This window comes from Panthera pardus, unplaced genomic scaffold, assembly GCF_024362965.1.
Source record: "Panthera pardus isolate Hobbes unplaced genomic scaffold, ASM2436296v1 HiC_scaffold_6, whole genome shotgun sequence".
NCBI classification, from domain to species: Eukaryota; Metazoa; Chordata; class Mammalia; order Carnivora; family Felidae; genus Panthera; species Panthera pardus.
Window position 1 is genome coordinate 18831021 of NW_026526991.1, and position 24945 is coordinate 18855965.

The 24945-nt window shown below is 49.3% G+C and overlaps 2 protein-coding genes across 4 annotated transcripts in view; one reads left to right on the top strand and one right to left on the bottom strand.

The window, feature by feature from the left end:
• Nucleotides 1-7138: 7138 nt before the first annotated feature.
• Nucleotides 7139-9461, bottom strand: ASCL1 (achaete-scute family bHLH transcription factor 1). Of its 2 annotated transcripts, none has more exons than XM_019446617.2 (2): nucleotides 8655-9461; nucleotides 7139-8290 (listed from the first exon to the last, which is right to left on the bottom strand). In XM_019446617.2, exon 1 carries the CDS (start codon nucleotides 9459-9461, stop codon nucleotides 8703-8705), a length of 759 nt encoding a protein of 252 aa, XP_019302162.2. In that variant the 3' UTR covers nucleotides 7139-8290; nucleotides 8655-8702. The 2 variants fall into 2 exon arrangements, with proteins under 2 accessions (XP_019302162.2, XP_019302161.2); XM_019446616.2 differs by having other exon boundaries at nucleotides 7139-8296.
• Nucleotides 9398-24945, top strand: part of PAH (phenylalanine hydroxylase) — a 102796-nt gene continuing 87248 nt past the window's right edge. For both annotated transcript variants that reach the window (XM_019446614.2, XM_019446615.2), the window contains exon 1: nucleotides 9398-9511. The gene's annotated coding sequence lies outside the window, so the exon portion shown is untranslated. The remainder of the gene's footprint in view (nucleotides 9512-24945) is intronic.

A 24945-nucleotide genomic window follows, 5' to 3' on the forward strand; every position in this document is an offset into this window, starting at 1 on the left:
CCTGGCCCACAAAAATAAAGGACTCAATCCTGCTTAACTTTCACCTGAATTTTCTTGAGCAGCCTACTGTGTGCTACATACCAAGCTAGGCACTTTTACGTAGTTTATCCTATTCTGTCTTTGTAATTACTCTCACGGATAACTGTTGTTATCTCCGCTTCTGCAGATGAGGAAATGGAGATTCAAGTCCCTAGCTAATTGATGATGGTACATGGAGAACCCCAGCCTGATTTCTTGACCCCAAAATCAAACACCTGGAACAAAATCATGTTCAATGAAAATCAGAAGGACCATTCTAAGGAATCCCACCCTCCCTTCCTCCTTTCATTTCTTCCTTCCTTCGTCTTTCTTTCCTTCCACAAGGTTTTGAGCGCCAAGATGTGGGCCAGATGCTGTTCTACAAGCAGGAAGTGTTCTTGGGAATACAAGAAAGAACATGCTTGCATCTTGGTCATGTTTTCAGAAGCAGACAAACGGAAAGTTGGTCTCTGGATCTTATTGGAAAGACTACGTATGGGCTAGATTATGGTTGAAAGACTGGAATTGGGAGTCAGGCAAAACTGGGTTCACATCCTGACTCTGCCACTACTTAGCTTTGTGATCATGGAGAAGTCATAGAGCTTTCTCTGAGCCCCTCATTTTTTTCCATCCATAAGGTAAATATAATAACACAACACCTTACAGGATTGCTCTCATTATGAACAAAAGGAGACGCCTGGCACTTGGAAAATGCTCAGTCAGGAGAGATGAGGGTCTGGCCACGTGCGCCCAGCCGCACCACGGCCATTGCCAGAAAAGGGCCTCCTACACTGCCCTCGTCCGGGAGGTCCGTGTGCTCATCCACAGGACTATCTCCTATGACCTCTCCCAGGCATCTGGTGCTGACTCTTAGGAAGAAGAAGCCGGAGGTATCTTTGCACACCCCCGACACTGAAGGAACCCCACCCAGGACCCATCTCCTTCCGCTTTCAAGTCTGCGCCCCTTCGGCCCGGCGGGTGCTTCACCGGGTAGACGGGCCAATTCGCCATGGCGGTTTGTATCTGCAGCACGCCTGACAGGCTGGGAGAGGAAGGCGTTAATGTTTTCTGACAGGCGACCCCTAATTGTGGGAGCTTTTCTTCTCCGGCTTTCTGTGAAATTCTGACTTAGGCGAGCAGCATAACAAAGTGGTAGGGCATTGAGTGGGGCTTGCACTACACTGAGCTGGGGGGGGGGGGGGGTAGGGGGGGCTGGCCCAGCATTATTCATGAAGACTTTCAGCTGTTTTTGTCTTTTAACTAACCTTTGAGTTTGATCAGAGGCCTGGCCGGCCTCCCTTTCGCCAAAGGCCTTGCTGGCATCTGCACAATGGGGACAGACTGTTTTTCCTAGTAAAGAGCGATAGCTGGGGGAGGCCAGGGCTGTGTGTACTGGAGGTGGGAGGAGAGGGGGAAGCCAGCTTTACTTCTGTCCTGGTCTTAGGAGAGGGGTGATTACTCATAGATAGAATTTCCAAGCCCCAGCACTAGCGGCCACTCTGATGGCTCCGCGACTTTACCCAGGAAAATGCACACAGTGGGCTGTTTTTCCCGTTTGATTTTCAAATGCCACACTCCCTTTCGCCCCAAATATTTTTCTTCCTCACCCACTCCCTCCTTCCAAAGGGCCCATTGGCTGGAGCAGGGGTCCCATCTAGAAGTGTTTGGGTGTTGTTAATTGAAAATAATGATGGGGGGAAAGAGGAGACAGCAAATGAGGGAAGAAAGGCGAGGGGAAGGAAGAAATAAGCGGAGAAAGGGAAATGAGAATGGAGAGGGAGAAAGTGACTCAAAAGACAGGGGAAGACCCAACGGAAGGCTGGCCGAGGGACCCTGCCAGGCAGGGTCTGCGAGGGCGGGCTGAGCGGCGGCAGAGTCCACAGGCGGCGGGGCTGGGACAGCGCCGAGCCCAGAGGCGCAGCCTCCCCGCCCTCCTTCCCGCAGGGGAGTGGGGGGGGGGGCGTCGAGACGCGAGGGGGGAGGTGCCCTCCAAGCGCTCTTGCGTTTGGCAGGTGCCGCGCTTTGTCCCCGGAGTCCACTTCCTGCCCCGACTGCCCGGACCAGGGCCCAGTCCTCTCCAACGTACTTTGCAGAAAGTGACTCCCGTCAAGGAGTGTGGGTTGGCGCCTTTTCCCCCCATCTCATTCCCAAAATAGCCCTGGTAGCCAGCGCATCAAAGGCGGCTTTGTGAGCGGCCGCCTGCAGGCTGCCTGGAGGGGGGCGCACGTGGGACGTTCTGGGAGCGCTTCCCACTCCCCTCTCCAGCCTCTCTCGATTCTCTCATTCATTTCTCCCCTCTGCTTCTTTGTCCCTTTTCCCCCTCTGGTTTTCTCCTCTTCTGTCCCCTCTCACCTCTCGCTCTCGCCTCCCCTCTCTACCCCGGACTTCATTCTAGAGTTTTTCTTCCTCCTCTCTCCTGCCTCCCCGCCTTCTCCCCCCTCCCCCCCATCCCAATCTCTCTTCCCCTTGTTCTCTCCCTCTCCTCTCCCCCCACATCCCCCCCCCGTCTCTCTCTTCTCCTCTCGCTCACCTTCTGCCTCTTCCGCCCTTTCACACCTCCGGGCTCCGGCGCCCCGCCCCCGCCCCACTCCCCTCCGGCCCCCACCGCACCCCTGCAGTCAGGTAGCTGGGCGAGGCCGGCGCGCGCAGCTGACAGCGGACGCATGCCTGGAGCCAATCAGCGCCCGGATGCTCTGCAGCTTGAATAAATCATTAAACCTGACACGCGCTCGGGGCCCGCGCTCCGCGCTGCAACTTGCTTCCTGCCATTAACCTACACACCCTCTTTTGTAACAACCTAATCTTGCATACAAAGGAAGAAGGAATATAACTTCGACCTGCCTTAGAGCCCAGCCCTTTGCACGCGCAGCGGGAAAAGAACGTTAGCGTCAGTGAAACCACGTCCCTCCCTCCCGTTGACTCGGATAACCTGGAGTTTCTGGGGGAATCCGAAAACGGATCATTTCTTGGCCCGGGAGTGGAAAGAGGGAGAAAAAAAAAAGTTCAGAGCCTTCTCGACAGTGGGAAAAGGAACATAGGATTGAGGGCATTCAATACTGTCAGAGACGCATCCACAGTGTTCTGAAAGGAGGTTGCAATAAAACAAGCTTCTCAGAGAGTTCACTCTAGCAGATACAAGTTAGGACAATGAAGTCCTAGAAATGTGGGCTAAATTTAGTAACTTGTTCTTCCATTTCCGGCAGGACATAAATGGCTGAGTGAATGAACGAGTGGCTCCCCCACCTTAAGCATGGCCTTTGTCTTCGTGGCAAGCCTCCAGCACCACCTTTCTATCTGGTTCAGGAAGATAGGAGAAACGGTTATTGCAGTGACATTTCTTGTGCTGTCAGCTCTAAAGCCCTTACGTTTTCTATTTACCAAGAGAGGGTGTTATCCTCATTTTCCAGAAGAGCTAACTATAATTGACTTCTTTTGCCAACGCTCTGCTAAGTCATTCCTAGCTCAAAAAGATGAAGTGATTCTCCAAAGTTAGGTCCTGAACAGACCTAGGTCCACCTCTGACCTAAGAAGTTTCTTACTGACAGACCTACGAGTCCCTGGAAATCTTGAAATGAACACATCCTGGAGATCCTGTAGAATAACCAGTGTACCAGCCAAGGTCAACAGGACCGAATGGCACACTTGAAAAGGTAAATGAAAGGAGTTTAACGGGGAGACAGAGTTGTGGGTGGGACTAAGGGAAGCAAAACCGTGCAGCACCCTGAAGACTCCCAACAAGGGGGAGCCATTACCACCTCTGTGCCTGAAGGAGCAAGAGGAAGAAGCTGTTACTACATCCCAGCAAGATCTGCTGTCGTGGGAGAGAGGCCTCCTGACAAGAGCCGTGGCCTTAGACCAAGGAGCAGAGCCACTGCCAGAGCAACTGAGCCCAAGCTGTGAGGAGCAGGTCTATAAACCTCCCAGCCTACCTCCCCTACTACCTCTCAATCTCCTCTTGGTGCCTCCCACTGGCCACACCCAGCAGAAAGCCGGAGGGCAAGGGAGCCCTCCTGAGGAAGTCCACAGCAACCAGCCTCCTCAAACACAAAGCACAGCAGAGAGGGGGAGGGGGGAGACTGGAGGAGGAAAGGAAGGTTAAGTAGCTCGGCTATGAATCCAACAGGGCAGACCATTCAGTCAGCAAATACCTATCTCCACAGCAGGGGCTGTGGAGATTCCAGTGCGCAAGACGGGTAAGGTCCCTGTCCTCATGGAGCTTACTGTCTAGCAGGGGGCGACTGACAGCAATCATATAAACAAAGATATAGCTTTCTCACATAGTAGTAAATGCCAGGAAGGAGAAATAGCGTAATGGGTAGAGAGTGACTAGGGCCAGCGGAGAGCTGCTTTAGATAGAGTGTTCAGGGAAACTTCTTGGAGGAGGTGGCATTTGAAGTAAGGTGACCCGAACTTCCTGGTAAAGCGGACCTTAACTGCATGTCGACTCCCAGACTTCTTTCTGTTTTATGGGTAAGCCTCAAATCTAGGCTGTGATTTACACGCATCAGCTGACCGTTCCTGTGGAAACTAGGGGCAGGACTGGAAGTCAAGAATTCACAACCACAGGCTCTGCCATTTCCATATAGCTTGTAAACTCCCCCACAAGGCAAATGCTAACTGCTTTCCATTGTCTCCTCTTGCTGCTGTGGGGACCATCAACACCAGGTTACAAACAAGAATACTGAAACTCAGAAGGAATCGAATTGCCCTGGCTTCTGTGTTCCACCAGCCCCAGCCCTGCAAAAACAGCCAAGTGGGAATGCACAGCCACTCCTTTCTTATTACATCTCAGCCCTATTCCTTTGATGCTCTGTGCAGAGAACAGACCCATTTCTTCACTCTCCCTTGGGCCAGCCTGATGTGAACTAGAGATAAGTTCTCCACACACACACAGTCGTACTGCCAATTAAAAAAAAAAAAAAAATCTTTTTTAAGGCTTTGTTTGCCAGGGAGGTGCAAAGTGTGTCCCAGCAGCTCCAGCTCAGCCTATAATACTCGCGTTCAACAGTTCGGCCGCCAGCGAAAGTCTGCTTTTTTCTTTAGCTCCAGCGCTTTGCACTCCTCCTCGTCAATTTCAGGCGTGCCTCCAGTCTTAACTCGGTGGTCTCCAGGCTATTCTTTGAATAGGTAAGATTTCTCAGTCAATAAAGTCAAGGCAGTTTTCTTCTCCAGTTACCCCTCTCCAAAAAAAAAAAAAAAAAAAAAAAGTGAGGTGGGGGCTAGGACGGGGGAGAGGCCGCGATTGCTAGTCGCTGGGGTCCACATTTTGTATTTCGCTGACAGCCCAGGGCCGCTGCAAAGCCCGCGGCGCAGCCAATGGGCAGCGGTGATTTATGGAGCTGACTAATGCTGGCTGAATGCGGCCTGTCAGAGCAGTGTGAATGGCTTCCCTTCCCCGCACAAGCCCCGGCTTTGTGTTGCTAAGCGATTAGAGCAGATGTAATGAGATTTTGCCCAATCCCCGCTTTGCCCTTTCCTAGCTTCGGCAAAATTGTGTGTGTTTTTGTGAATTTTTAGAGTTTGCCTTCGCATTGTGGCAAACAACGGCTAACTTTGCCTCGAGTTTAACGAGACTGGATATTTCCCATTCAGAAGTGAGTAAAAGAACACCTGTCTTCACGAGGAGAAGGGGGGAAAAATCCCCTTTGTGGGTGCTGAAACATTATCCTAATGTTATATTCATAGCCATAAATGACTTGCTACACTTTCTTTGCATACCTTATCTGGAAACTTGCAAAGGAGCTAAATTAAAAGAAAAAGAAATTGGGGGGGGGGGGGGAACCCCAGCTCTGGTCCTCCAAATGAGAAGATAAAAATAAAAGCAGGCATCACAAAGGCATTACTTCCCTCAAGTAAGCTCTAAATTGGCCCACTGCTGGCAGAAAGTCCGATTATTTATGGCGATGAGGAATTTACTGATTTTTTTTCCCCTTAATTACGCTCATCTCTTTGAAAAGGACTGAAGCTTCAATGTGCATTCTATAGAGGGTCATTTACCAAAATGACATCAGACGCTGTGGCGTGCTCCGTGCATCGCGGCTTTAAAAAATGATTATTCTGTGCACTAAATGGTATAGATGTACCAACACAGACTAGATTTTTAACTCTGGAAGACATGCTGGCTCTCCGTTCTTTGTTGGGTTTTGTAAGATGCATTTTGCGCTAGGCTTTCCGCTTGGCTGGAGACACGCAAACTGAATCTGCAAGTAATGCAGGCAGCGAGCGAGGAGCCAACGAGAGAGGGGGTAGGATTCTGATCACGTCCTTGCTAACTGACAAGAAGCAAGCCAGCCAAAAACCCACCAATTTCTTTTTGAATCTTGGTAATTGGGTACTTTTACACGCAGCTCACGCTATTCGGATAGAGTCACAAACGTAGATAGGCCAGTGTCTCAAAGCGACCACACATTTCTAAGGCTTTTATTCATTTAAATCTAACTCCTTCTGCAAAGAATTCATATCATAGGTGCTCCTTACTTAAAATCAATATGGGAAGTGTGTGGAGTGGGGAAAAGGAACAGAAAATGTGTGCCTAGAAGTGAAGGAAGAACACACCCACCACTGGGAGCACAGCAAAGACTGCCTCCCCCCCCCCCCCCCCCCCCCCGCACCCCTGCCCTGCACAAGCTCCAGTACCAGCAGCTTTACGCCCACCCCTAATATCCATTATCTCATCCAGCTTTTCCATGGTTTCACAATGAGAAACTCTCCAAATGGGGCTAAGGGTTAGAAAGTGAAGGTGAGGATCCTCTCCTTCCAGTTCATTTTTCTGGAAGATTTTTTAAATATACAATCATTTCATCAAAAGACATTGCAGTCATTACTCACCACCTGTTCTCTCGGTGTGTGTGTGTGTGTGTGTGTGTGTGTGTGTGTGTGCACGCTTGCGCGTTTGCAGCATAAAAGTGGAAGAAAGTTGTCTTTACTTACCTATCTTTTCCCTCTACGTTTGTCATAGAGTCACCTTGGGTAGGACTGGTTATAGCACTTATCTTTGTCAATTCTGCCACTTAGCATGCTGTATACCACCCTCTTCTCCCCCACCCACTCCTCCCCTTTGGCATTTCGAAAATAACTTGTGCAGGGACCGTGGAGTCAAGGAAGACGTGGAGGAGGCTGATTATTTTCATTTGTAAAAAAAGAAAAAAGTTTTATTACGAAACTAGTTTGTATAAAACAGGGTTATACACGTTTCTTGTAAGTCTGTAATAAAACAGTAAGGAAAAAAAAAAGGCAGTGATAGAAATTTCCCAAAAGGCAACCTATCAAAACCAACTGGCTGCCACTTTACGTTTGGACAGTAGCTGCATAAACTTTGTTCTTCTTGAACAGTATTTAATAACATCATTAATACATTAACAAAGTTTCTATAAAGTAAGACACATTGGTGCTGAAGTACATCTGGTGGCCTCTTGATCTCACCTGTGAGGAGAGTTCTTTACAAAACCACGTGGGGAAAATGGCAGTTGTAAGGTGAACTACACATCTAAGATAGGCAGAGGTAATAGCATTACATGTTAAAGTATCAAGATATACACATTTTAAACCATTTGTACAAAACTCTATAAATTTTTTCTCTCTTTCTCTCTTATGTACAAAAATATCTTAATATATCCCCAAACTGGTTAGGATAGATACAAATAGATTTTTCTTATAATAAAAAAATTCACAAAAGATTGGAAGCATTCTATGATGAAAATGGTAGAAAAGATGGTGTGAGGAAATGGGGTTTGGGGAGCCCCCCCCCCCCCCCGGGGAGGATCTGGGTTTCGAAGGACTGAGTATAGCATAATTTCACTGCAGACAAATGTCCACAGCATATTGGGATGGGGATAATGAGAAGAAAGACACCAACCCATTTCTACAGGGCTTAGAACTGCACTTTCAGAGAGGGCGGGGAGGTGAGGACATCCTAGCAAGTGCTTTCAGTTCTGCCTGTTACTGGTGGGTGGGAGTTTTCTCTAGGGCTGTGCTGCTCCCTTCCGCCAGGAGCCCACTGCTTTTGCACGCAAGCTGCATTCTGCACTTTGACTCAGGTCCTAGTCACCCTTCATATCTCCGTAAAGAATTGGGAGTGCAAAGATAGAGTTCTGAGCGCATCCCTGTTTCGAGAGAGCCTTGCTTCTCAGGCATGCGCTGCTTAGTTGGTCTTGCGGTTGGTTGCCTGAATTTATTTTTTTCTTTCCTTCTTCTCTTCTTTTTTCTTTTTTTTTTTCCTCCCTTCCAACATCGCTGACAAGAAAGCACTAAAGATGTAGGTTGTGCGGTGACCCTATAACTTGAGAAGAAGGGGAGAGGTTAGTATGAACTTGGAGGCTGGCAGTGGAGGAAAGTGGAGGTTTGAGGGAGGATCTGTCAGGTGCAACACCTCTTTTGACAGGTCCTAGTACTCGGTTCTCCATCGTTCGCAAAACGCCCCCCCCCGTTATCCCCCCTCCAGCCACTCTTAGAGGCCAATACTGAAACTAACAAACCAGGGTTTGAAACCGACAAACTTTAAATTAATTTACAAATTCTTTAAATCAACCCCCTCCCCCCCATCTCCGTGGAGACAGTCCCCCTCCTACAGACACTAAGACGGAGGAAAAAGAATGAAGGTAAGAATATCACACCGTTCACTCCCAAATGCAACCTACCTGCTTCCAAAGTCCACTCGCACCGGGGCCAGGACAAGGCCGAGCCCCTCAGAACCAGTTGGTGAAGTCGAGCAGCTCTTGCTCTTCGGGGCTGAGTGGGTCGTAAGAGCCCTCGTCGGACGAGTAGGAGGAGACCGGCGAGCCGGCCATGGAGTTCATGTCGTTGGAGTAGTTGGGGGAGATGGTGGGCGACAGGACGCCAGCCTGGAAGGCGGCGCTCACCGCATCGTGTTCGTCCAGCAGCTGCTGTAGCGCGCGGATGTACTCGACCGCGGAGCGCAGCGTCTCCACCTTGCTCATCTTCTTGTTGGCCGCGCCGTTGGGGACGTGCTCCCGGAGCGTGGCAAAGCCCAGGTTGACCAGTTTGACGCGGTTGCGCTCGCGCTCGTTGCGGCGCGCCACGGCGGCCGGCTGCTGCTGCGGCAGGCTGTAGCCGAAGCCGCTGAAGTTGAGCCGGCGTTTGCAGCGCATCAGTTCGGGCGAGGACGAGCGCTGTCGCTTGACTTGCTTGGACGCTGACTTGTGACCGCCCCCTGAGGGCTGGCCGTCGGCCGCCGGGCTCAGCTGCGGCGCCTGCTGCTGCTGCTGCTGCTGCTGCTGCTGCTGCTGCTGCTGCTGTTGCTGCTGCTGCTGTTGCTGCTGCTGCTGCTGTGCGCTCTGCGCCGCCGCCGCCGCTGCCGCCGCCGCCGCCGCCGCGGCCGTGGCAAAGAAGCAGGCTGCGGGCGGCAGGAAGGGCTGCTGCGGCTGCGGCTGCGGCTGCGGCTGCTGGCCGGCGCTGCCGCTCTCCATCTTGGCAGAGCTCTCCATGCGCAGCGGCCGCCAAAGAGTCGCCGAAGGGGAGCAAGCGGGGACGCGAGGTGCGGGCGCGCGAGGGGACACAGACAGGACTTGGGTGCACGAACAGAGAGGGAAAGAAGGGGAGAGATGAAGAGGCAGCCCGGAGGGAAGTTAAAAAAACAAAACAACAACAAAAAAAAAACCAAACAAAATCCCAGGGAGACTTCTTTGGGTGGGAGCAGCGAAGGTGCAAACGCTTTTCCTCCTCCCTCCACTCCTCCTCCTCCTCCCTCCCCTCCTCCCTTCGCGGGTTGGCTTCAGGAGCCTCGCGTGGCGCTCGCGTGTGAGCCTGCCGCTCGCGCCTTCTTGTTTTTTTTTGTTGTTGTTTTTTTTTGTTTTGTTTTGTTTTGTTTTAAAGGCAGAAGGAGCAAAAGTCAGTGGTGAGCACGCTCTGCTGAGTCTCCCGTTCCTCGCCCCCTAGGGCTGCGCTCGCTTGCGCCGGGGTCTCGGTCTCTCCAGCCGTGGCTCAGGCTGTTTTTGTTTTGTTTTGTTTTTTTAAATTTTGTTAACTCCCTTTCTTTCTTATTTCCTTCTTGCCCTCGCCCTCCCTGGCCGGTGCCCTGTCGGTGCGCCTTCCACGTTCCCTGGCCAGAAGTGAGAGAGTGCTGGGCGGCCGGAGTGCGGCCGCCTTTTCAATGGGACACCCAGCCCCACGCGCAGCGCTGGCCCCGCCTCGCCCCCCACTCCCCGCTGCTGTAGCGAGCGGCTGCAGCCCCCACTCCCCCCTCCTCCTCCCTCCTCCTCCCACCCACTCCCTAAACTCTCCCTCCTCCTCTCCCCTCCCCCCGCCCGGTCCCTGCGCCGGCTCCTTGCAAACTCTCCATTCAGCCGGGTTTGTTGTTGCAGTGCGTGCGCCTGGCGCGTGCCGGACTCCCGGCTGAATAAACAGGCGGCGCGCTTAGGGCGGGCTGCAGCCGGGGGTGGCTCTAGAAAGGGGGGGCCGGCGTGTCTGGACGGGCGAATGGCCCTGGGAATTGGGGGTGTATGGGTGGAAAGGTTTGGGGTGAAGTGCCTCGGGATTCTCCTGAGAACTTGGAGCAAAGCTCAGGGAAGGCTTTGAGCAGAAAAAGTGCCACGAGGCGGTGTGCGGGTCGACGAGACTGGGGCTCCATTTTTCCTGCTTTCTTCTACCTACTGTCATTCTCTTGGGGGGGGGGGGGTCTTCGCCTTTCTTGGGAGCTGAAGCAAATTTGGGATCGAAGGTTAGAAAGATGGGGAGAACTCCGTGGGAATTATTGGACTGCGAAAGTAAATAAAAGTACCGTTAAGGCTGGGTTCTAGTCCCAAAGCATCCTCTCGCTAGCTCTGTGGCCCTTGGTGAGTGGAATCCGCTCCGAGCCTCAGTTTCCTCGTCTGTAGCAACAGAAGTTTGGATTGGATGGTCTCTAATGTCCCATCCAGGTATAAAAACTAGGATATGCTCCTCACAACTGAACAACTGTGGAGGGGGCCGATAAAGACGGGAGGTGATCTCCTTGAGGGTTGGTTGGGATCAGAACTATACGTAGGTGTTTGGCCGCGATGCCCCCCAGGATGACCTCAGTGGCTTTATCCCAAAGGATGATTTCCGGACCGGCTGGGGAATGCATAAAGAGCGGGGCGCTCTGGGGTTTCCCAAAGTGGGTCTGAGAAAAGAGTTGGGGGTGGAGGTTGAGGGGCCAGAGGAGTTTCTCTGGTCGTTGGGCACCGCCGCAGTTACCTCGGCTGCCTTGGCGCAGCCTCCATCCCGCCCCAGGCGTGTGCCCGGCGGGCCGGTGGCAGGCGACTGGGAGCGGAGCCCGGCGGGGCCGCGTGCTGGCGCCGCGAGGGAGGGGGAGTCGCTTGCAGCCGTCGCTCGGCCGCTGGGACTGCGCCCACCCAGGCGCCCTTCCTGGGCCTCGGCCCTGGCGCTCTCCGGCCGGAGCCGGGTCCAGCTTCGGGGCGCCTTGGGAAGCGGCCCTTTGGAGAACGCGGACCCAGCAGCCGCTCCCATCTCTGCACCGCTCTGCTGGAGGCGGGGGAAGGAGGCTGGGGGCACGTCTCAGGTCGCGTCGTAGACAGAAGAAGAGGGAATCGTCCGGCTGATTTGTGCAGTAGAAATAGACAGTTTTGATCGGAGACCTGCAAGCAGGGACGATTGTGGAGAATTACCCAAATAATTGCTTCTCGTTGGACCTCCCTTTGGGGAGATGGGTCTTTCTAAAGGATCTATGGGGGTGACTCAAGGAGCCACCTTTGGTTTGTGTGCCTAGCTTCCAGGGTTGCCAGAACAGTAGCGGTGGCGGTGATGGGCAGTGAGGACGAATGGCTCCGAGATGAAGCACCTGTCTTCTCTGCCTCAGTTTCCTCTTTGAAAACGTGTGGGTTTGGGAAGCACGGGACCTAACCGTGCCAACAGAGACCAGTTCTGTAACCCTCTTTCCCCACCCAGCCTCCTTCCTCACAGTAACCTGTGGCTTGTCGACCCGACTGATGGACTCGGTGGCATATACACTTCTGTCCTCTCCCCTCACCCCCAACCCCCGCCCCCCACCCCGGGAAAGGAGTTGAGAGGACTCCAAGATAACTTTTGTCTTCATTTCTGGGAAGTATAGGAGGCTGTGAGGCCTAAAACAGCCACATCACCAATTTGGTACCCGAAGAAGCCCCTGGTAGACCACCTGACGAAATAGCGGTTATTCAGGCGTGTCTCCCCACCCACACGCCCCGGCGGTGAGCCCCGGGTGCAGGCCGCTAGGAGGCGTCCACGAAAAGCCGCCTGTGCCCCATCCACTCCTCTTGAGCAAAATGAGCGGAGTCGCCAACACGGACCCATCGAAGTGCGTTTTCTTTCGCAGGATGATTCAAGCGCCCTTCCAATTCAGACTCTATCACTCCTCATTTGACAAAGCCCGTGGTCCTGGCTCTAGCACTGTTTCTGCGGTTTAACCTAGAACAAGCTCCTCTTTCTCTGCGGCCCTCAGTTTCTCCATCAGTGCAAGAGCGGCGACCACCAGCCCATTTCCAGTGGTGTGTCTAGGGGTGCGGAAAAGTTGCCAATAGCCCGAGCGCGTCCTCGGTTTCTTTTTCGGGTGCGGACTTCACTCGTGCGCGGAGATCCTAATTGTCAGAGACTTCAAGGCCACAGCCTAAGCCCAACCCCCAGACCCCCCCCCCACTCCATCACATGGGCTCCCGAATACTCCGACTAGTGAAGCCATGCATTGTAGTGGTCCTGCGTGTTGGCCTCCGCCCAGGAGAAAAGACAGCGGGCGCTGGGATCCTTCCGGCCAAAGCCACCGGAACGTTTGTCCCTTTTCTCCCCGCTCCAGCCCAGAGCCAGCTCCCATTCTCAACCCGCCCCACTCCCGCATCCTCAGCCTGAGTCCTTACCGGCTTTGCAAAATCTCCAAAAACCCAGGCGTTCCCTTCTGCCTACTTGAGTGAGCGCAAAGCAGGCTCCTCCTGCCACCCACCCTTCCCAGCCGGGCAGTGTCCTCTCCATCTTCTCCCACCGCAAGGTTGAGTGGGCTAGTTTCCCTTTCGAGGGGCTTGGCCTCTGTCTTTGGGGATTGTGCACCACCAGCAAGAGTTTGCCACGGAAATTGCCCTTCTGGTTGTTTCGTCAGTTTGAAACAAACACTGAGGCTTAAAAGGCCATTGGAATCCTGCTTCTGACCCTGTGACCTAGATTAGGACCCACCCCTGCACACACACACACATACACACACACACACCCCTGAGAGAACTGCCATATACTCTCTGAGGCCCAGGGAACCTAGACTTTGCACTGGCAGATAGAACAAATGGATTTGATTTGGTATCCAGGCTCTATTGCTTAACAGCTATGACTTTGAGCAAATAGCCTCTGTTCTAGTCCTCATAGCTAGGACTTGATATAGTCCTCACCTGCCCCATGCTCGGAGTTATGGTACCTACTTCCAAGAGTTGTGAGGTTTCAACCAGATGTATGTGGAGCGCTCTGGGCCAGGGGTAAATAGGAAGGGATTAATGAGAATAGCCTTTCTAAAACTATGAGGAAGTCACTGCTCACACAGCCCATCCAGGAAAGGGATTGTGGGAGGATGCTTCCTGGTACCACGCTGTGATAATCGCTGTAGCCATTGTCCAGCCATCGGATCTTCATCACCACCCTGTCCCACTGTCCCAGCATCTGGAAAGGGGAAATTCCTGTCATTTTAGAGGAATGGGGTGATGCTCAAAAATCAAGGTGGCACTGAACCCAACATTTTAACATAAAACAGAAGCAAGTGAGGTCAGATACGGACAAGCTTCACGGCTTGCGCATGTAGGGGCTTTAGCAGAACCACCGGCCCTGACCTCTAGCTTTCTGTGGCTCTCTTGGCAACCAGGGGGCCTGCCTCTGAGCAAGTCCCCTGGGCTTTACTTGACTAGGACACTCAAAATGCCATTTATCTAGATGCGGAGGGAGAAGAAAACTCACAAAAGGAGTGTTTAATACCTTCATCCATAAATGGAGTAGTGACACTTTCTTTGCTCATCTGTCAAGGCTGTCAGGAGAATTAAATCTGATGTTTGTGAATTCACTTTGTAAATCCCTCCACACATATCAGGGATTGCCATTCTTGTAATGGGGTGGCAGGACATTGACCGCCTTTGGTGTGTATTACCCAGAATATAGACATCGCAGAAAAATGGGAAGGTTTCTCTTTCTCCTGCAAAACAATGAAAGCCGTTCTGTTCTAGCATTGCAGGCCTCTCTTCTATGTTAGGGAATCCTGGAACTGGACCATACTTTAGTTTAATCCTGGTCTGCCTTCAGCACTGGTATCTACATGGGGAGCCGGCTTTCCTGGTGATACAGGAGGATCTGCTGCCCTGGAGACCTGAGGCCCTGGTACCCCAAGTCTGTTACCATAATTTCCACTCACAGTTAAAGGCCAGACCAGTGCTACCTTTGCTCACACACTCTCCTCAAGCTCCAGAATTGTGCACCTTCTCTCCATGGAAAGGAGATATGCCTTATGTCTTTTAAAAGGTTCCATCCATCCTTTTTGTTTGGGGGGAAGGGAGTTAACATTAAAAGTAAAACTAGATTTTCCATTGAACAGATCACCTAACAAAATTACATTTAAGTACAAAGATGAACACAGGCCTTGATTCTTGATTTGGAGACAATATTTTTAGCATAAACCTCAATTTCAGTGAGTGCTGAGTCCCAGAAGTCACAGATGCTTCAGGAAAAGTGGGTATACAGAGTATTCATGGCCTGTACTCGACACTGTCCTATCCAGGAAAAATGAAAAGTTTATTAGTGCTTAATCTGTTGTCTCCAAGCTCACCCTTCCCAAGGTAACTTCAGAAACTGTTGCTGCCCAGCCCCGAGTTAGGTCTGACCGGCCTGGGATGGCCTGGGGAAGCGGGGTGGTGGTGGGGCGGGGGGGGGTGTGTGTGTGAGGCAGAATAGCATGAACCACAGATTTGGCTTGGCTTCTTGGTCACAGCAGCCAGGCCTGCACCTGCATTAAGGAATCCAGGCTTCAAACAAATCTATTTGCTTTTTCAATACGCCTTAAAAAGGAGAAAAAGAAAAGCTGGAAAAAAAAAACAAAACAATAAAAGCACAAACTATTATTTTATTGTGGCTTTTTGGTTAGGGAGGGGGGGGGGGTTCGGGCGGGGTGAGGGAGTAATTTGCAGCCACTCTCACAAGTCCTTTTGAAGTTCTCCAAATAGGAGAACTAACGCTGCTAAGTCTTTATTTTTTCTAAAGCCCCATTTACATTATGATTAAATACCTTCCTGGGATAAGCATAAAGAAAGTCGTTAATCTATATAGCTCTCCAAAGAATCAATACATTCTAAACTTTTGTAGGATTTGTTACACTCTATTTTGTTACAGTAGGCCAGCTCCTCTCCGTCTAGGCACATGGCTCTCTGTCCCTCCCCCCCACCCCACCTCCTCCAAGAATGAAAATAAAGTAAAGGTCTTTCACGGTAAACAAAACCAGCTGATTCTTCACAGAGACCCCATGAATAGCTGCAGAAGAAAAAAAAAAAACTTACAATAAATGGTGCATTTTTTTCTCTGCTGGGTATAGTATTCAAGGATCAGGGCAGTATTCAAACAGAGGTCCATTTTTTGCTCAGCAAGAGAGTTTAGAAAAGAAGCGTGGGGTCCATTCAGAGCTTTCCCCCCTTCACAATCGCTGGGTTCTATGAAACCTATATTCCATGCCTTGTCGGAGTGTTTCTGGGGACCAATTATTGCTTTGTTGCACGGCTTCTTTGCTGAATCTTTGAGCAGCAAGAAAAAGAGCTCTCGAGTCTACCCTTATTTTGACCATTTCAGTCATTACTCAGTGTAATAATTAATATGACAACTGGACGCTTGAGTTTGTATAGAAACACCTCAGCTACAGGAGCGAGCGTGCAGTGGGTGGTAACGAGCCGCACATCAGCCAGGGAAGCCACACACACAAAAAAAGGAATGAATGGCCAAAGAGAAAGAGAAGGAATAAAGATAAAATAGTTGGCACAACGCAGAGGAACATAAAACAGACTCGAATGGAGGGCGGGAGGGGGAAGGGGGGACAATTAGAAGGGGAGAGGGGGGGACACCCTACCGAGGTTAACTTATTTTGAAACTGTTTTCTGAATAGAGCCCTGGACATGAGTGGCCGGCTTGCAGCCGGGCGCCTTTCCCCCCAATTTACCAACTCTCTCGGAACGCGGCGGGGGTAGCGGTGGGGGAGAGGGGGAAGAGGGCTCCCCCAACCTTCGGGTTCTCCCCAGGGTCCTTCTGGGCGGTGCACCCAACATACCACCCAACCCAAGCTCCAGCTCCTTGTTCTTTTGCAAAAATCCTGTTTCCTTCCCAACAACTTCGGTCTTTAGATTTGCTAATTCAGAGACCGGGCGCAAGTATAGACTCGGGAGGTGAGGGCTGCACCTCGTCACTGGGATGGATGCGGGGGGGGGGGGGGGGGCTTTCAGGTAGGCCCCAATAATTCTGCCGCGTTGCCCTGAGGAACAGCTCCCCGCGGGGCTCCTAGCAAGGAGGATCTCACCCTGGTAGCTTAGAGTCGCACTGGGCGCTGCGCCCCAGCGGCGCGCAGTGTCCGCCTCTGCGGGTCCCCGCAAGGGCGCCCCGGGGTTGCGACCTGCTCCGTGACGGCATAATAAATAATTAGAGGGTTTAAGCGCGTTCGCCACAGCTCATGCTAATGAGCCAGATAAGGGCTCACGCTAACCCGAAGTGACAGTTTGCATATAAGGAGGGAAGAAAAAAAAAAAAAGCCTTGCTATTTTTTTCCCAACTTGATCGCTCCTTCTCAAATTCATACGGCCTCCACTCCCATCCCCCCCTTCCTCTCGGTTGCCTCTCCTCCTATCCCTCCCCCCCTCCCCCCCACCTCCCACAACACCCTCTCCACCCTCTTTTGGCCTTTCCTCTGTCTTTCGCCCTGCCCGGCCGCGAGGAGGCGTCACCTAGTCCCTGGGTGCCGGCATCTGACACGCGGGGAAAGTTCGTTCCCAGCACGTCCTGGCCAGAATCAGCCCCAAGAGGAAATGGTCCTTGTGCCTGTCTTCACACAGTGTGCACCGCATCAAGGCTCCCGTGCTCCAGGAAAGGCTTTAAAGCTCAGGGTGAGGGGCCTCTCAGAGCTCTGGAGGGGGTGGGGGATGAGCGCCCTTGGGTGCTCTCTGCTCTCAACAGGGTGACACGAGCTACGGGCTGGGGCGAAGGACGCAGGCGCCCAGGGTTCCGGAGCTCCTGAAGCTTTCCTGCCGCTCTCCGAAAGCAGGGGCAGTTTGCCGAAGTGACTGAGGTCAGTCGTGTGTCCCCATTGTGTGGCCACGTGTCCTGTGTCCATCATCACCTCCCAAAGTCCGAGCTCAGCCCGACTCCTTGCGGCGCGGCCCGGGAATGCGCTGGCCTATAAATCAGCCAGGCGGCTGTGAGCCGTCTCCACCTCGGTGCAGACCTGGCCGTCTGCCCCAAGGGCCAAGGGCTTTTGCTCACTTGAGGTGAGGAAGGAGGCCACCGCCAGGGTCCCGGAGTCTATTTGGGAAACTGAGCCCCCAGGTGGGCCACTTAACTCTTTCCTTTCCCCCCAACACTTTCCCCTATGCCCAGTATTGCAGGGTCTTTTGGGGGGGGGGGGGGGAGGAGGAGGGAGAGGAAGAGGGTGATTTCTGACACATGGATATTTATTGACAGGGAACCTTAGAGAAACAGCAACAGAAACGAAATGAGATGAGTTAATATTTGTAACATTCTGAGAACAGTGCTTGGCACAGAGTGAACACTATATGCATTTGCTAAATAAGTGTGAGCATACTGAGTACACAACAGGAGGAATATGCTATTCATCTAAGGTGTTAGAAAATGCCACTTTGATCCCAAAGTGATCAGGGTCGATATGCTCATTGATGCATCAACTAACTATAGAACATAGTTAGAGGTAACGAAGACAAAGCATTGTCTTCACTAAGCTTGTAGTTTAGCAGGCAGAAAAGGAGGTGTGTAAGAAAAGGAGGTCTATTAAAAAGTCAAGGTGGGACAACAATGGCCAGCCCTCTGACTCAACTTCCATTAGTCTAGACTCTCACCCTCCCTCATCCGCCAGCCTACCCCCATTGGGTAAATACACAATCTAGTTAGGAAGGGGAGATTCTTCTTGGAATCCTAAAGTCAAACAGCTTCTCTTCCCCAACCAAATGGTCATCCCTAGCTTCTCCCATATGGCAAGTCATGAGCAGACACTGGTGAACTGCAGACACATGCATACCCGTAGTGTTAAGGACAGTGCAAAAGCAAGCCACTTGAATTCAAAGAGATAGACTCCAGGTTCTGGAACTTTCTAGCGCTGTGTCCTCAGGCAAATTGCTCACCTTCTTCCTAGACTGGTTTTCATCTACAAAATGAGGGACTGAGTAAGATACCTCCCCTCTGGCTCTGACTATATAGACAATACAGACATCACCACGTGACCCTTTCGTGGTCATGGCTCGCTTCTTTGAGCAGACAAACATCTTTTCCAGTTTTTTATGGAAAGAACCTTCAGGGGGCAAATGATCTCATCCACAACCTCATGATGTAGACCAGTACCTACTGATACCAGTACCTGCCAGACCAGTACCTGCTGGCTCGTGGGGAAAGGGAAAGACGTGGGTGGGCCATTGCTCATCAGGAATCTGGTGTAAAGGGAAGTAACTCACCTTATCACTAACAGCTTTTCTTAGGAAACAGGATTCTTCTTTATAGGCCTGAGCAGTTTTTGATCAGGGATTTGGGGACCAGGAAAACTCACAGTCCTCCACTGCGGGTTGTGTGAGTCGCTCGCCACCTGCCGGTTGTTTCTAAATCTGCAGGGAGTACTGCGTGAAAAACCTTGGCAATTCGATTCATTCTACTGATTCTACTCTGTACAATTGACTTCCACCATAGAGTTCTGTGCGGCTTGTATCGGGTCCCCACAATACCCACATTAGAAACACACGAGGGGCGCCTGGGTGGCTCAGTAGGTTAAGCGTCCCACTCTTGATTTCCGCTCAGGTCATGATCTCACCGTTTGTGAGTTCGAGCCCTGAAATGGGCTCTGTGCTAACATTGCAGAATCTGCTTGGGATCCTCTCTCTCTATATATGTGTTCCTCCCCCACTTGTGCTCTCTCTCTCTCTCTTTCTGTCTCTCAAAGTAAATAAATGAACTTTAAAAAAAAAAAGAAACATACACGGTGATTGTTAACGTTCAGATTCTGAAACTTCATTCCTGACCCATCAAGTTTTAATCTGGGGCCAATTGGCCTTTTTAAAAAATGTTTATTTTTATTTTTTTTAGAGAGAGAGAGAGACAGAGAGAACAAGGGAGGGGCAGAGAGAGGGAGACAGAGAATCCAACACGGTCAGCACAGAGTCCAACGTGGGGCTCAAACTCAGGAACTGTGAGATCATGACCTCAGCTGAAATCAGGACTCTGGTGCTCAATTGACTGAGCCACCCAGGTGCCCTCCAATTGGCCTTTTTGACAAGTTATAGAGTGAAATTTTTGTACTCTGAAAATGGAGTACTCTAAAGGTATTCGAGATGATGAGACACAGTCCATTATTCAGAGCTGTGAAGAAGGAATCTCTTCTGGTTAAGAAATTACACTAGTCCCATAGATACACCCTCTTTGGGTAAAGGGGATGCCCTGGTGACTTCTGAAGGGGGTGGAGAGGTTTGGTAAGTTATTACAGAGATGGTCTTTGATGACGGCATGAAGAATGGTCAGAACTATTCAGTCTGAATAAAAGGGCCATGGGAACACCCAGTACCCAGCTTCCTTGACTTTTGAAACTCAAGCAAACTTCACTTCCCCTTCGGCCACTCCTTTTGAGGCTACATCTTGGACTTTGCACCCAGAACAGCTCCACCTTGGAAACCTTAGCTTTCCATTCTCCACTTTGATTCCTTCTCATCCTTATTCCTACTGGATGTCTCTCCAACCTCCTTTCCCAAGTTCTATTTCTTCCCAATCTGGTCTCTCCCCAGCTGAGTCTGGAAGGTGTGATTGATTATTTCATAAACCTGTAGCATAAAATGCTTACCTTCCCATCCTAAAAATCAGCCAACCCACTCCTTGATCTTATGACCACCCTAAGCTGTCAATCATATTTCTTAGAACAGTAGTCTACACCACAGTTCCATTTATTTAATTCCAACTGATGCTCCGAGGTTTGTCCCCAATATAGATGGGGAGCACCCAATTCACTGAAGGCCAGAATAGAACAAAAAGGGTAAGTAAGGGAGAGTTCCCCCCCACCCCCCTCTCTCGTACTCTCCCTGATTGTCTTCAAGCTAGAACATTGGTTTTCTCCTATGTCTAGACTTGGACTTGTACTGGAACTTACACCATTTGTTTTGCTAATTCTCAGGCCCTTGGATGCAGGCTGGAACTACCCCATTCTGTTCTCCTGGGTTTCTAGCTTGCTGACTGCAGGTTTGAGGACTTTTCAGCCTTCATAACCACTGACCAATTTCTTATAGTCTCTCTCTCTCTCTCTCTCTCTCTCTTTCAGTATTTACCTATCATCTATCTATCTATCTATCTAATCTAATCTATCATCTATTTACTAGTGTAGATATAGATAGATACATATATAGATACAGATCTCTCCTACTGGTTCTGTTTCTTTGAAGAATACAGACTAACACACTCACCAGTACTCCACTTTGTTGAATGTAATAGCTACTTCCGGTCCTACATTACTTGGCTGTCCCAATGTCCTTGGCCTTGTTGATTGCTCACCTCTTCTTAATGTTCTCTCCTCCTTTGGCTACCGTGATTCTTATCCCTTGGGTAATTTTTTCTCAGTACTAGTTTTTAGTTTCCCATCTCCAGTTTCCCAAGGACACATGTTATCTGTAGATTTGAGCTTCCACATCTTTTGCTGACGACTCTCAAATTCCTTTTAAACTTTTAAAAATATTTTTAATGTATGTTTATTTTTAAAATTTGTCTTTTTGAGAGAGAGAGAGAGAGAGAGAGAGCATGAATGGGGAAGAATGGCAGAGGGAAAGAGGGAGAGAGAGAGAGAGAGAGAGAGAGAGAGAGAGAGAGAATCTTTTTTATTTTTTTAGGTGAATTCTACGAAACATTCATTTATTTTTTTCAGGTCTTTAGATTTTAACTTTTTTAATTTAACTAATCAATTAATCTTTAATTTTATTTTAAAATAAATAAAATTTATTTTTAATAAATAAATATAGTGTAATAATGGTTTCAGGAGTAGAATTTAGTGATTCATCACTTACATATAACACCCCGTGCTCATCCCAACAAGTGCCCTCCTTAATGCCCATCACCCATTTAGCCCATCCTCCACACCTAACACCCCTCCAGCAACCCTCAGTCTGTTCTCTGTATTTAAAAGACTCTTATGATTTGGGGCACCTGAGTGGCTCATTTGGTTAAACTCCTGACTTGGCTCAGGTTATGATCTCACAGTTCCTGGGTTCAATCTCCACATCAGGCTCTGTGCTGATGGCTCAGAACCTGCAGCCTGCTTTGGATTCTGTCTCTCCCTCTCTCTCTGCTCCTCCCCTGCTTGCACTCTGTCTCTCTCTCAAAAATAAAAAAAACATTTAAAAAATGTTTAAAGAGACTCTTATGGTTTGCCCTCCTCTCTGTTTTTATCTTATTTTTCCTTCCCTTCCCCTATACTCATCTGTTTTGTTTCTTAAATTCCACATATGAGTGAGATCATACGATATTTATCTTTCTCTGACTGACTTATTTCACTTAGCATAATATACTCTAGTTCCATCTATGTTATTGCAAATGGGAAGATTTCATTCTTTTTGACCCCTGAGTAATATTCTGTTGTGTGTGTGTATATATCTATATATCTATATATCTATATATCTATATATCTATATATCTATATCTATATACCTATATATCTATATCTATATATCTATATATCTATATCTATATAGAGATATATATATACCACATCTTTATCCATTCATCAGTCAATGGACATTTGAGCTCTTTCCATAATTTGCCTATTGTCAATAGCACTACTATAAACATGGGGGAGCATGTGCCCCTTCAAAACAGCACACCTGTATCCTTTGGATAAATACCTAGTAGTGCAGTTGCTGGGTCATAAAGTAGCTCTATTTTTAATTTTTTGAGGAGACTCCATACTGTTTTCCAGAGCGGCTGCACCAGCTTGCATTCCCATCAGCGGTGCAAGAGGGTTCCTCTTTCTCCGCATCCTGACCCACATCTGTTGTTTCCTGAGTTGTTAATTTTAGCCATTCTGACAGGTGTGAGGCAGTAGAGAGAGAATCTTAAGCAGGCTTCACACGTGAAGCCTGACGCAGGGCTCAATCCCATGACCCTGGGATCATGACCTGCGCCGAAATCAAGAGTGTGACGCTCAACCAAGTGAGCCACCCAGGTGCCCTGACTCTCAAATTCTTATTTCTACCCTGGACCTCTCCCTGGGATCTCAAAGTGTGCCACCAACATGGCTACTGGGGTGTTCCCCTGGTGTATCCACTACAACACGTGTAACACTGGGCTCATCATTCCGACTCCCTCAAATCCTTACCTCCTTTTTGTTCCATAATTCAGGGCTTGGCATCATCCGTCCACGCACTCAAAACAAAATCATGGGAGTCGTCCTACATTCTCACTGCTCTCTCACGCCCTCTCCACAATGGCCAAGTCTTAACTATATATAACCTCTTTCATCGTCTGTTTGTATAATTTATATATCATTATATCGATCAAGGTATATATTTAATTATGTATTTATATGGATTTAAAAATATATATTTATATAAATAAATATTTCCCTCCCGTCTAGTGCTAATATCATTGCCCTATGACGATAGTCTTCCAGTTGGTCAACCTGCTTCGGGTTTTTTCCTGCTTCCAGTATAATCTCCCTCAAACATCGTCACTGCTGCCAGAACGATATAAGTAGATGACACAGTCAAATGCATAAAAGGCATCAGAGTGCAAACAAATGGTACTTTATGTCGCAGCTCAGGCAAAGTAAGTTTTTCAAAGTGTAACGTAACCTATTGCTCCTCTATTCAAACCTTTCAATAGCCTCCCAATTTTCTTAGGACAAGAATCCACTGCCCTGACTGCTCCATAATAGTAGGGGTTCTGCTTGGCCTCCTTTTGCATGCTCAGCATGGTATCTGGAACAAGGCAGGTGCTCAATAAATGCTTGTTGATTGAATGAATGGACTTGGTGGAACTAAAGCTGCTTGAATGTGTGCATCTGTGATACAGAGAGTGGCATGCAAAATGCTCTTAATGAAGAATTTAAAGGATTCAGAGAAACCATCCCCCTCCTTTGGGGTGTCTGTCCCCTCACTTCCACTTGCCCTAGGCTCCCTAGAGTCAGCAGTGATCTTTTATGTGAATAGCTTCCTCCCCTCTAGGAAAGCAATCAGATCTTCTCTCCAAGGAACACACAGAACCTGGTATTTAGCAGGTACTTAGGATTCGGCGTACTTGACATTGATGGGGTCACATAATGAGGGTTGTTAACATGTCAGAACTCTTCGTGTCTGTTTTCACACACGTGTGAGCAGGGGAAGATAGGGAGGAGCGGGGGCCATGTTATGGTGAATGGTAAGGGCTGGGTTGGGTTGGTTTGGGCAGGGTAGGCTGGGCTATGGGAAGCCTTGAATGACCGACTGATGGTCTAAGTGTGGTGGCCTGGGACATTTTAAAACAGGAGAGTGACACCATCATATCCATGGGGTCAGTCTGGAGCTAAGGAAGAGAGATGCGTGGGGACAGACTTTGATTAGCTCAGTTCCCTTTCCTAACATCTCTTTTAGTGAGCTGTTTTAACATACACACTACCATTCGTTCATTCTTTCAACAGACACTAGAATGTAGGCCCCAGGAGGGCAGGGATTTTGCCTGTTCCGTTTATTAGTGGGTTTTGGTGTCCAGAGCAGGGCCTGACACATGACAGGGGCTGAATAAATATTATTTGCAAAAACATTTATTGAATACCTCCTCTATGCCAAGCACGTAGTATGCTCCAGGATGCAAAACTTGAAAAAAGACTCAGTTCCTGTGTTCTGAGAGCTCACGTAATATTCCTTTTTGCAAGAGGGCAAAAAGGCAAAAAGGCAGTTTTCAATGCAAGACCAGACCGAAGGAAGGGGCGGTTGACTCTCCTTGGTGAAGTTGGGCCAGGTAATTCAGGGAAGCAGTAAAGGAGGGGGAGCTCCCAAGCTACTTCGAGTCATCAAAGCTTTCATTAAAAGCCTTTCATGAACCTTAGATCAGCTAGTGAAGATTTCACGTCACACTTATGTGAGCTCAGGCTCTTCTTTCTACCTAGGAAATTCTCACCTCACCTTGCTGCTTGGGTACCAGGGTATCCCCTTCCTTTCCTAACCATTCCCATGGACCGTAAACACGGTAGGGCGCTTCCGATGCTCTCCCACGCCACTTGGCCTTCACCTAGCCTAACCTGTACTCACCTGCTGCTCCTGCTTGGTTCATGGTCTATTTTCTCACTAGACGTTACGCTGGATCCAGGCAGGGCACTTTTTTTTCCTGTCTTAACCACGTAATTCCTATGCGGGGACAGATCCAGATTAGGGGACTCTGATGCATATAAAACTTTGGGGGCTCTATTCAGGAAAAAGATAAAAAAAATTATAAATATTATGTAGAAAAATGAATATACCTTTAGAGCAGAAATATAAACAAATCACACATTACATAAAGCTAGCAAAATGCCACACAGTTCAGACAAATTAACATATTTTTATAAATTAAGTGCCTGATAAACTTCTACAACTTGTTCTATATTTTTGGTGAACACCCTTATCATCTCATCAAAATGTTTACTCTTACCTACAGAGCAAATGAAAAGATAAATCATTTTTTTTCTATAACATATGGTTGATGTTTGTTCTTTAGTTTTGATAGTTTGGAAGCTTAAAGCATATTACTTTACAAACTAAAGTTTAC